The sequence below is a fragment of the Etheostoma spectabile genome, chromosome 12 (assembly GCF_008692095.1).
Source record: "Etheostoma spectabile isolate EspeVRDwgs_2016 chromosome 12, UIUC_Espe_1.0, whole genome shotgun sequence".
Lineage (NCBI taxonomy): Eukaryota > Metazoa > Chordata > Actinopteri > Perciformes > Percidae > Etheostoma > Etheostoma spectabile.
This window is the reverse complement of record NC_045744.1, coordinates 13127329-13139852: the sequence shown is the minus strand read 5'-3', so window position 1 is coordinate 13139852 and position 12524 is coordinate 13127329. Positions and strand designations below refer to the sequence as shown.

At 39.2% G+C, this 12524-nt stretch overlaps 1 protein-coding gene across 4 annotated transcripts; it reads right to left on the bottom strand.

Annotated features, from left to right (window-relative positions):
* On the bottom strand, positions 1 to 9316 carry LOC116698591 (tropomyosin alpha-3 chain). Of its 4 annotated transcripts, none has more exons than XM_032530576.1 (9): positions 8972 to 9309; positions 6596 to 6721; positions 2674 to 2807; positions 1819 to 1936; positions 1645 to 1715; positions 1491 to 1566; positions 1107 to 1169; positions 959 to 1028; positions 1 to 318 (listed from the first exon to the last, which is right to left on the bottom strand). In XM_032530576.1, the coding sequence occupies exons 1-9, from the start codon at positions 9083 to 9085 to the stop codon at positions 236 to 238; spliced, it is 855 nt and encodes a 284-aa protein (XP_032386467.1). In that variant the 5' UTR covers positions 9086 to 9309; the 3' UTR covers positions 1 to 235. The 4 variants fall into 4 exon arrangements, with proteins under 4 accessions (XP_032386467.1, XP_032386469.1, XP_032386468.1 ...); XM_032530577.1 differs by lacking the exon at positions 1 to 318 and adding an exon at positions 586 to 768 and having other exon boundaries at positions 8972 to 9316; XM_032530578.1 differs by lacking the exons at positions 6596 to 6721; positions 8972 to 9309 and adding an exon at positions 3986 to 4266.
* Positions 9317 to 12524: the final 3208 nt, after the last annotated feature.

The following is a 12524-nucleotide window of genomic DNA, read 5'->3' as shown; positions in this document are numbered from 1 at the left end:
CACTTTATCATCATGATCAGTTTTATTTGTGCTCAGAGTTTGGTCTACAACACAATTTCCAGCACCAAAACTGATTATCATATGGTCCCAAAACCATTTTTAAAAAAGGAAAAGAAACAAAAGAACCATAAATATATAAAAGGGGGTATGTGTTTAGGAATAATAGTGATATTACAGAGAATGGATGGCATGTAGAAATGGCATTTTTTTTTATTGGTTTGATCTTCATGGCATTTTACAAGCTATTGAGCTCCTGCAGTGTTTGGTCCAGGACTTGGTGCATTCCTACGTTTTGCTCTTTTTCTTTTGATAGGTTCTCTGCAATAAAAAGTAACAGCAGATATAAAATGCAATGGCTATGTCAGTGAACAGATCACGTAAGTGAAATAGGTAAACTAATAAAATATGATTAGAGTAGACATACCAGAAGAAAAACACTTGTGTACAATATAAAATTTAGCCTTTTGATTATGGCCCATGCATAAATAAACTCTTGTCATTACAGCTGCAGAGTTAGGCAGGCTTACATCAAATGACAGAAGACAGAGTAAAAGAGGAAAATATCTTTATTGAGCTTTCATTTAAAAGAGAAAAGGAGCAAGGGGCAGTGAGAACAAAGGGTGAAAAGACGAGCTTCCAATCAGGCAAGGAGAGACAAAGTGGAAGTGAAAGCTAAATGCACGGTCTACATGGTGTTCATATCATTGAGGGCATGATCCAGCTCCTCGCTGATAGCCTTGTATTTCAGCTTCTGAGTGTACAGTTCGTCTGCAGGTCAAAGGGCAGAGACAGAGAGCAGGTGGAGGGCAATGCAGAGATGTGCAGACCAAGATGGGAAACCAAGATGGGAAAGCAGGAGGAAAGAGAGAAATCAGATCAAACGATAAAGATTTGATCAAAGGTTGAGTGAAGAACGTGTAGATCAAGGTTTGAAAAGAAGGATTAAAATGAGGTGTACCTTCTAAGTCATCGATGGTCTTTTCCAGCTTAGCCACTGACCTCTCTGCAAATTCTGCACGGGTTTCCGCCTTTAAAAAGACAACATGTTAATCATCCCGACATTTTCCCCTCAGACAATATATAGCTTGAGCAGACACTAAACTTACCTCCTTAAGTCTGTCATTCAGGACTTTAATCTCTTCTTCATATTTGTCTTCTTTCTCAGAGTACTGTAGAGAGAGAAAAGAAAGTTATTTCAATGCCAAAACAATATCACAATGTTTTTATTTGTGAAAAAGAGTTATTCCACCTTTTCATTCTCAATATGTTAATATACATGTTACATGACATGTCTCTTTTTTTTTTTTATAAAGTTAGTTTTACAGTTTTGAAGCTCATTCTAGACAGAATAGGGACATATATGCAGGTAAATTGAATGGGTTCCTCTACTTTATTAGTCAATTTAAATCAATATACTCTGCTGCTCCAGGGGTTTTAATGTCGAACAGCAGGCTCAAACTGCTCCTCCAGGAAAGATTTACATCACCTACCTTATCGGACTGAGCCTCTAGCGACTTGAGGTTGTTGGTGACGTTCTTCAGCTCTTCTTCCAGGTCAGCACACTTACTGTAGAAATAGAGAAAATGTTACAATTTCTGTATGTGTTTGACAATGGTGTGTTATATGGGTAACAATTGAGCTTACAGTTCTGCAATTTCTGCCCTCTCTTCTGCCCTCTCCAGCTCACCCTCAAGGATTACCAGTTTGCGGGCAACCTGACATTTAAAAAGACGTAAAATTGTTGAGCACAGTTGAGCAAAAACAAAAATGACATCTGAAAACTGAAAGCCAGTTGAAATGTGATCTCCGTGCACGTACCTCCTCGTATTTGCGGTCTGCCTCCTCAGCGATGTGTTTGGCTTCTTTGAGCTGCATTTCCTGGATCTCCATTTTCTCCTCGTCTTTCATGGCTCTGTTCTCAATCACCTTCATGCCTCTGATAATCAATAAGACAGACAGATTTTAGTTCAACACGACCACAAAGACACCGCAGTTTAATACAGACTGCTTCTGGCTATGTTTATTATATGTGATTTCAGTCCCAGCATTGTGTAGATGCTAGGACTGTTTTGTGCTGGCATTCTCTCCATGAAAGCTACAAATGAGCTCATAGGTATTAGTGTCACTGGACATACCAAACGTTGAAAAATGTGTAACTCATTGTCAGAATTTAAGTTTAATTAAAGTTTAATTATCCATGTGATACTGTGGTATTTGAGGTTGCTGCTAAAGTCAAACTTTTATTGGAGACTTCCCGATTTTATACTGTACAATCACTAACCTATTTTGTGTCTGTATTTAGCTTTTGTTTAATTTTGATTTATTGTTTAGGCTTCTTATTTCCTTAGCTTTAATTTAATCTTTATCACATCTTTATCTGATCCATTTCTTGTGCAGTTAACACCTAATTCCCCCCTGGAAATCTTATTTTATCCTATCTGATATTTCCAGAAGTAGCAGCTTTGCCACTGTTGTCCACTTTATAAAACTAAAATGTGTCCGGCCTTCTCCTCCCATGAGGCTCTTCTTCACTGCTACCATCCTATCAAACAAGCACAGGCAATTTTGGGACCCTCAAAGCCATTAGATGATCATTTTCTAATCTTGTAGTTGATGGTATGTCGTCCATCTGGGCTTACAACATTATGACTGGAGGTCTGTGTTGATTCTCACCTTTCACTCTCATCTGCAGCCTTCTCAGCCTCCTCCAGTTTCTGGAGGGCTGTGGCCAGTCTCTCCTGAGCTCGGTCCAACTCCTCCTCCACCAGCTGGATCCTGCGGTTCAAAGATGCCACATCGCTCTCCGCCTACAGACACACACACACACAAAGAGAGGTCACAGGTCAGCCAGGAAACAAACTGCTGCAACAAGAGGAAGGATACTGTTGAGCTTGGCCAAAGTAGCACATTGTTAACTAGCTGTGTAAGTTATATTGGTTGTGAGCACTGTAATATCAAGGTGTAATCATATATTTCTTACAGCGACATGGGCTGAAAATTATGAGCCTTTTATGGATATTTATTTACTTCAGTCTATTTATTCTCTGAAACCCATTGCAATACTCTCTGGGCATGCATATATCCCTGTTGGGGTTTTTTCTTCAGTGCAATACGTCAAATTTCTTATGTAATCAATTTCACTGTTAACAAGCACGACGGGGTCTGGACTTTGCAGCTTGACCAGATACATTGAAAACTGCTGACACAGAATAACAGAGTGGCAGACTTAACCCTGACATATCTGAAGTGGCACAGCTGGCCTGACGTTTGTAATTTTTTTTTTTGTTGGGGGGGGGGGGGGGGAGGGCCCAACCGATTGCTTTTTCTGGCCCCGTTTCCTGTGGGACTGATATCACAGATAACCATGTCTGCTCTCCTCTTCCTGTGTAGAGGTTGAAGAGAAGGAAGGATTAAACTAATCTTAATTTCAGATGTGTGTCATGTGTTTTGCTGACAAAAAGCTCAAAGGGCAAGCAGAACAAAGACTACTCGGATCTTGGAGAAACAGGAAAACAATTTTCCAAGTGTCTTTGACATACATTGGGAAAGATCTAGGCCTACTTTTAAAATGTGATAAGCCTGCCACGCCTTAATATTTGAACAACCACGCTGCCGGTTAATGTAATAGCCTGCTGAGGGCTCTATAGTTGCATTTCATCTAATGCGGGTTTATGTTAGCAGCCGAACAAGAGTTTGAGAAGGAATGTCGTTACAATGGTGCCCCACCTTAACAAGAACGTTTTAAACGACGAGTTCACATATTACAAGGTAATAATAACAAACACTATTGAGATTCACAGGAAAAGTTTGAAATTCTTACAGGGGCGTTATAGGAGTATGCGTACTGCTACCTGCAGACCGACACTGACAGTTTGCGCGTAATTTCTTTACAATTTGCAATTCTGATGCTTAACAGGACGGCAATGTGAAAAGTTAAAGTTAAAGTAGAGAATGCGACGGAAGTCGGATAAATGATTCATCTCACTTTCTCACGCAGTTCCCGTTCAGTGTCCAACTCCCTTTGTACTGCCAGTGCACGATCCTCTGCCTCATCAACATGTAGCTGGAGAGTTTGGATTTTCTTCTTTACAGTCTCCATGGTCTCGATTACTTTGTTTTCTCAAAAAGAAAGCTATGAAGGAGCTCAAAAAATCTAACTAGCGGTCTAGATCGATTCGCTGTAACCTTAAAACGATAATGAGGAAAACTTTTTTTCTCAGGCAGGAAGTCAGGGACGTGCGGGGTTGGAATGAGAGAAGAAAAAAAGGGCTGGGAGTTTTCAGGAAATTTATGGCGAGATCGTCCAATCCCGTGAAGAAGCCTGTCTCAGATGACATCACAGGATTTAGGAGGGGAAGGCACTGCTTTTTTTTTCTTCACAAAAGAGGTGTGCGAGATTTTCTATTGTGGACTTATATGGCAAATGTAAGGTGTTGCCTGCTGGGCTGCATTGTTCTCTCTTAAAAGAAGGAGGGCACAGAGATCAAGAGAACAGTTGCCTCATCTGATTTATCGGTCTGATTCAGATATGTGAATCATAGGCTATCTAATGTGAATCATGACATATAACTGGATATGGTTGTGTGAGCGGAAAAAGAGAAGAAACTAAAAAAAAACGTGAGAGTGTAAAGGAGTGAGGCAGGTTGTTAACTGTGTAGAAATCAAAGGTCCAAAGATTTTTTTTTACAAGGGAAGGAGGGAGGGCTAATGGTGGGGTGGGGCGGTAATCCTCTTCAGCAGGGGCCGTTGACCTGGAGCCGCATGGAATGTAAATTGATTTGGTTGCAGAAATGACCCGCAGCCATTGGGTGGCGACACTTTCATTCAGCGCCCCCTTCCTCCTGCTCTCTTCCTCCTCCTCCTCCTCCTCCTTTTTTCAGAGCAAAGCTCGAATTTATTTTCTATGACTGTCCTTGTATCACATTTGAAAATTCCTCATAAGCAGCGTGAAAGAAGACAGACCTACAACTCTGACCTTTAACCTTTGGGATCTTATCTGCTTTTACTGGTAGTTTTAGACTTGTAAAGGCTTGATGATATATATCCAAGTAAAACATTAATTGATTATTTGAAATTCATCATCAACTATTTTAACAATCAATATCGTTCGATATCAATCATTGTTTTAATCATTTAAAACCAAAATGCGAAACATTCACTTGTTCCAGCTTCTCAGTTGTGAGAATTTTGCAGCTTTAAAAAATCTTATGGAATAGTAAACTGAATATATTTGGGTTTTGGTCTGCTTATCAGAAGAAATAAATGTCATGTTGGGCTTTAGAAGGTTGTGATTGTGAGAAATTGTGTTTTTCATCATTTCCCTGACATTTTCTAGACCACACGAGGCAATAATAATCGAAAAAAATAATCACCAGAATAATGGATAATGAAAATAAATGTTTGTCACAGCCCCAGTAATTGAACGTGTTTACAACAACACAGAGTTTTGTTTCTCCCAGATTTTTCCAAAAATGAGAAAAAACTAGACGGTAAATGAAGAGAATTGTCATGCATCACTGTTATAACCACATTAGAAAAGTATTTCTGGTATTGTATCAGTAATATTGGTCACAATTGCCCAAAAAAGCAAACCAAGTTGAGTCTGTTTGTCCCCATTTCTTTCTTTTTTTTGCAGAACCCTTTGCTTTAGATCAAAGATAACACTTAATCAGATATCAGGTAGCTGAAATGTTACCGTAAAAGAAACATCATAAATGAAATAGTTGCTGTAAGGCCAGTCAGAGCAGAGTGTAATATCTCCGCCCCATGAAAAGGCCAGCGCATTGATTTCATTAGACACTGCAGTATGGGGTTCTCTGTTTGCTTAAGCTGCATTCCTGGGATTCCTGGTCGGCTACTCCGGCTGGCCTAGTTTTGCCTGTGCTGGAGAAATGGCTATGTTACAGACCTCCCAAAGACACCAATCAGTACTACTTAACACTATATGGATTACAGGATACAAGTTAGTCATTTCAGGATTTATTTCAGGGTCGTTAGTTGCCTTCTACATTGAGGGTGGTGGGTAACAGATTGAAAGAAGGAGTTTAGTCTTAATTGTTTACAACATATATATTACAGTACGTGCCTGTGTTTAATACACAAAAAGGGATTTTCAAATGCATGGCAAACCTTTAACATGAAGGTTTATTTTCCTTTGTTTTGTTTTGTCAAAGGACTTAAAGATTGTTCCCTTAGTTTCCATGATTACTACTAGACAAATCATTTTAAATGTAGGTTTTGATTATTTTCTGAATGTCAATGGTTTTATCACTCTGCCACTATCACTATAGAAACAACCAAACAATAAGGCGAGTCCAGGCATGGCCTTTTCTGGAAGTGTAAGCAGTAGAAACATTGAGTGTGTAAAACACTTTATTCCGTGCCTTTTTAAACCAATTTTCATACAAAAAAAACCTCAGTCTGCAAAGAACTGAATGTGTCTCTATCTCTGGTCTTTTTTCAATAATGGAGTGATGTTTAGGTTACTCCATCTGAAAGAGTGGTAATCAATATGTCATAAAACTGAAACTTAGAAGTTGTGGTGTTCCACTGTAATATGTGCATAATGTGTTTCAGATGTCGTCTCACAACTCACATCTGCGGCCTTCTTCTCCGACAGTTCCAGTTTCTCCTGAGCGTCCTTCAGGGCCTCTGAGTACTTGTCAAGCTCATCTTCTGTTCCCTTCAGTTTCTTCTGCAGAGCAAGCAGCTCATCCTCCAGCTGAAAGAAGGCAAATGTGACAGAGATTTAGGAAGGCATACCAAATAAATATGAATTAAAAACACTGCATGGAGAAATCCAGCATTATTTTGATACAATGATAACGGGGGGGGGGGGCTAAGGGTCAGTTTCATATTTGCTGAAACTGACCCTATGTTCGAGTAGAACTACATGAAGCAGGTCATTTTAGTGTGTTATCTTACTAAGATTTGCAACTTAGCTCAAAACACCAGGTACAGCAGAAGCTGATGGGAATCAGTTTTACAGATATTTAGTCATTAACCAAAGTATTGGACAAATTAAAATATTGACCTGAAGACGGCGTTGGATGTAAAGTCAGACGATTCCCAATACAATTAATTCTCAAGGGACATGAATGTCTAAAAAACAATTTCATGGCAACCCATCTGATAGTTGTTTAAATATTTAATTTTGAACCAAAGTGTATCTATAATCTACAGAATTAGTTGTCAAAGGTTTTCATCTGGTGTATTTCTTCTGAAGAAAACAGATCCAGCGTAAACCATTTGTTTTAAAGTTTGTGAATTATCATGAGTAACCCAAGACATTGATTCTAAAAAGGACACCGCTGCTGATTTTTTTTAATTCTGTTGTAATGGGGGTGAGCCGATCCTGCAGGAGACGGTTGTCTGTAATGCATGTTAGGATATTGTGTATTTTCAGCGCTTTGCGTCAGCCTGACTGCACTTTGAGGACCGTACAATCGTGCCAAGAATAGCAAAGAAAGCATCTCTTAGCACTGCTTGAATCAGGGCCATCCCAACAAACTAAAGGACTCTGCATATTATTCTAGTATTTATTGCTGACTGTTCCTTGACATGGAAGACGTGCTGGGGGTCCATATGTGCAGTGCCAGTGACGACTGTCACTGCTGTGCTCTCTGAGGGTTTGATTAGAAACCAGAGAGAAGATTCTTTCCACTTGCTTTAATGTAGATCCTGGCTTCATCTGTGCCTCTCCAACTCCCTGCTCTCTAGCATTCCTGTGGCACCTTCATGATGACCTCCCACTGTGCAATAACTACCTCCATTTAGAAACCTCAAATATCACATTACATCTCCAGATTCCATACTTTGCTTGTATCAAGTGGTACAAGTAAGCTATCATTAAGACAGCCTTTGAAATAACAAACTGTCTAAGGCCCTGGCACTGCAGCACCAAATATGGATGTGCAGATATTTGAAATTTGGCTGTTTTTTGTTGATATGTTACAGACATCCTTCAGACAAGGATGGTGGGTAATGCAGTGCACTCCTGGTAAAGAATCAGAGCATATAAAACAGCTGCTATAAAATGGGTTGTTTTAAATCCTGCAGCACTGCTTCAAGTAATCCCTGTGATTCAGTGTGGGTAATTTGTCCAGCAGTCGTCACTCTGCCATTCTGTTTGTGTGTCCCTGTGGACATCCTCCACCTTCCCCCGACCACCAAAAGACCTAGTGGCTCAGCATCAGCTGCTCTCTGTTATTTAGCATTTGGTGCTTTGGGAAATACTGGACATTTTATGTTAAGTCCCTCTGCGCAAGTCGTCAGGTATTTATGTATTTATTTTAGACCAGATTGTCAATGTAATTGAAAAAGAATTACTATGTTAATACGTGAATAGCAAATTAATCACTTTGGTTTGTTTTCACAAAATAATACACTTAAATAAAATCTAGTTTATCAGTCCCAATAACTCAAAAACATAATTTCACTATACTTGAACAGAAACTATTTCCAACTTTGTTCTGAAGGGAACAATTAGATGTTACACTAATTCTAGATAGGGCTGTGTAATATGGTTAAAATGAATATCACAACATTATTAAGAATACTTGATACTCTGATATTCAGAGACAGTATATCCTGCTATGAAAAATACACACATAATCACAAAAAATAATCCAGATGATTTACCACTGTTATTCAGTACATACATCACACAAAAACTCTACAAGTAATTTGTCACTTTTTAATTCAAGTTTACTTAGATACCTTCATTTAGAGAATAAAACTATTTTGTTGCAGCAGCTCTCTATACTGTACATCATTTCTTGTACTTCTTTCTTCAATTTTCCTGTGTGGGATCATTAAAGTTGTCCTTATTTTATGTACAAATCCATTTTATGAAAGTAAATCTGTGATCATACTGAATTCTTTTCTAGCTATCCCTAGATTCAGTTTACAAATCAGTGTTATACAGTCATCACTTCCATCCTGTGTTCCCAAACCATCAGACTTGTCTCACCAGCTTGCACTTATCCTCGGCTGCCTTCTTGTCAGACTCCGCCTGTTCTGCCCTGTCAATGGCGTTCTCCTTGTCCAACTTCAGCATCTGCATCTTCTTCTTAATGGCCTCCATGGTGACAGTTGGGTCTCAATGTCTCGCAGGCTTTGGAGGAAAAAAAGATTTTATTTCTTTAGTTGAAAAGCTGTTGCAGATGTTCAGGGGAAGACACCCTCACAAGGTTGAAGGGGAGAGCAACCAGCAGATGCAGAGAGGAGGACAGACAGAGGGAGCTCAGAGCGAGTGAGCAGAGAGGAGGATGCAAACTGAGAGTCGGTGGAGCTCTATGTGATTTAAACTTGACTGGAGGTTTGGAGACAGCCCCAGTCTCTAGTGACAGCCCTTTTCCCACTGTTTACCCCTTCCGCCACTCCTAGCGTTGGCTACTCTAGAACTGTGCTCCCCTCCCTAATCTTAACTTCACCTCTTGAGGCTCTTTGTACCAACGACATGGTGTAGATCTCCTATGTCCTTATTTGGATCATGGTCTTTTTGTTTTGAACACAACAGGAGAGGAATAGCATATAAGAGGAATGAAAATGTTCCAGAACTCAGACATCAAAAGGATATTGTTCACATTGGTAATATGAGTTACTGAAGCTTCATTTTTTTCCACTTTGGGCTGCATATCTATATCCCTGTGTTCTTACTTAGGAATTTTCAAATTGATGATAATGCCAGAGTTGGTTAGAAAGGACATAGTTTTCATACTGCTGAATGAAAAGGGGCTGTTGGAAAATTATCCAGCCCAAGAAAATTTAGAGAAAGAGCTGTCTACTTGCAATCTACACCAGGCAGCTGGGGCGCTGCAGTTGAGCTACACAGGCATAAACCATAAGACTTCTGCAATTAAGAGTCTCTTAATTACTATTGGTTCGGTCCTTTTTTAGATCTGTTATTTATAGCGCACAATTTAAAAAAGCATTGTTGACTGGTGGAAACAACCTGTGTTACTGCAACAGGATTTTCATGTTATGTACCTATGTGCTATTTAGAAAATGGAACTGCATTTGTCTGTGTGTGTGATGATGACATCACTAATGGACCTGTCTGCTTGCTTTCAACTCTTCTGTGCCAGCTGCCCTGGCTAAAAATAAAGATTACAAGGAAAGTCAAAGAACAGTGAGTCCAGTGGACAATTAATTGACATCTGAAGATAAACTCTTACACGTGTTCATGTTACATTGTCACTTTTGCTGTGTGTATTCCCTTGTATTTGATGTTATTCCTTGTGTTACATTGTCCTGCTTGTGCTCATAGGACACTGTCTAGGAAGAGTGTTAGGTTAGTGTAGATAACCTGAGTTTTGAAGAGCATATTGTTGCTGTCAAGTGAAATTCATGTTCATTTATGTGTTGAGAAAATTCACCTAAACTATATATATATATATAAAAATTGAAAATCGAAAATAAATAAATATGTAGGCTATATGTATTTATAATAATCTTTTTTTTTAATTTCTTAGTTTCTGAAAAAATCTTTTTTTTTTAGATTCATGATGGTTTTCACAGGATAGGCATGTAGGATTGGCTGAGGCAATTTAGTGTTAGGTTGAGGCCAGTTCTGTCTCATATTACATCCATATGTATGTACAGAACTGTGTGTTAGCCAGTGAGTAACTGAAATCTGTCAAACTGAAGCCAGCAGATACATAGATCCACAAATTTTTTCTCTTTGAGAGTTAGAGACTCTAAGACTAATAGAATTCTTTTTAGCAGGGGAGGCAAACTGCAGCCTTTTTTGGCCCAAGTTTATGAAAGTGGTGGCAGTTTAATAGCTTTAAACTCCTAGGGTTAACACAAGCTTATATCATGACATGACTATGTGCCTTGTTTGGGTTGGTCAGGATGCTGGCTGCACACAGTGTTATGATAATAGATTGCTCAGATACAATTCTGATAATTTAATGTAGGAAATATTGAATTTGGAAGCGTTTGGATTTTAATAAAATTCTTTTCAGGTTGTATAGTGAGCAGAAAAGAGATTTGGAGCCAAACCAGAAAAGGAGAACAGAGAGGGAGAAAGAGAGAGGAGTTGAGGGAGAGTGAAATAGAGACAGAGTGAATCAGATGCAGAGTGAGAGAAATCAGAACCCTCCCACAGGAAACCGAGCAAAACTCCTCTTCTCCTTGTATGGTAAAAACTCCCCCAAAAGCCACAGGATCGCCTTGGGACTAGAGTCAAAGTCCTGCTAAGTATAAACTACAAAGCCATGGGAATGGCGGAACAGATTAGAGTGTAAAGTATATGAATGCTACCATGAAGAATACAAATACAGTTTTAGTAACCTTAAGTGCTTGATGTCATGCAAGGGATATGTGGACACATACAGTACAGTTCTATGTTAAATGTTGCCACTGTATGATCAATTTTACACACTGAAAACATATGTATTACAGTATCAGTCTAAAGGAACACTAATGAATATCTAATATTCCCAAAGTTTGCTGTGGCAACACCTGCACTTGTAACTTAGTTAGGCTGTAACACCTGCGTGATGCACTGACTCATAGTGTATTGAGGCAAGCCCATTCCGCAACAAAAGTACACACGTCAGCCTTGTTCAGCTCTGAGGCTTCTGTACAAACATGTTCATTAACTACGCAACTACATCCAGTGAGTGTATGGAAGCCGGCTGATGGACGCGGTTGAGGGAATTGGCAATCTTTTATATTTGGCTCTGTAACTCAGTAACATTGTATCTATGACTTCTGACGATGTCTAGACTCTTTCTTACCAGCAATGGGGATTAAAGATCTGTCACTTTGATGAGGCACAGTTGTCTCGCACAAGCCCGGTGCTGAAAGGCTTTTCACACCAAAGGGGGGTGGTGTTCTTAGTGTAAAAAACTTGGATGGTAGTCCTTTTTTCTGTCTCTGCTTCAATTGCCTCTATATTTAACTTTATCAAATGTCAATGCCAAATTTTCACTGTGTATCTGCCAAAACTACCCAGCTGTTCATTCACACATCACATGTTGTATCTCTTTGCAATCCTTTACCACTTCACATCTCTATCAGAGGTGAAAAGTACCATTGGTTTGGGTTAGCATACTTGAGCAGGCTTTTAGACCAAAGTTATTTTAATGTTAAGCCTGTACTACCTCAATAATTACTCCAGTGGCTTTGTTTGTTAATATACACTGACATATTAATAAGTGGTATATTTTAAGAAATAGGATGCAATGCTTCTACTAATGTTTCAGGAGTATTTTCACCTCTGATGAAGTCAGTGTTTGTTGGTTGGCTGCCATTTAAGATTTGCACATCAGCAGTTATAGTCAGTGAGATGATTAAGTTCATTAAGTTTCAGTATAAAGTTAGGACGTTGGTCACCCCAGCACTTATGACAGTAAAGATTTGCACAAACTCAGTGCAGTTGAATGACAATCTGAGTTCAACTTTAGTGAGGTTAGACACATGTTAGTACCATCGTAATGGAAAGACAATGATAGGCAGATTATGCAAGATTAACCACCTACCACCCAACTAGGTACTTGATGACCACATGTACT

What these genes read in the sequence shown, in the direction of transcription:
- LOC116698591 (XM_032530577.1), bottom strand. Translation starts at nt 9,085, where the DNA reads ATGGAGGCCATTAAGAAGAAGATGCAGATGCTGAAGTTGGACAAGGAG. An exon ending in CCGAGGATAAGTGCAAGCTG is followed by an intron (nt 6,722 to 8,971) that starts GTGAGACAAGTC and finishes GCCTTCTTTCAG; the next exon opens with CTGGAGGATGAGCTGCTTGC. An exon ending in CAGACCGCAAATACGAGGAG is followed by an intron (nt 1,716 to 1,818) that starts GTACGTGCACGG and finishes TTTAAATGTCAG; the next exon opens with GTTGCCCGCAAACTGGTAAT.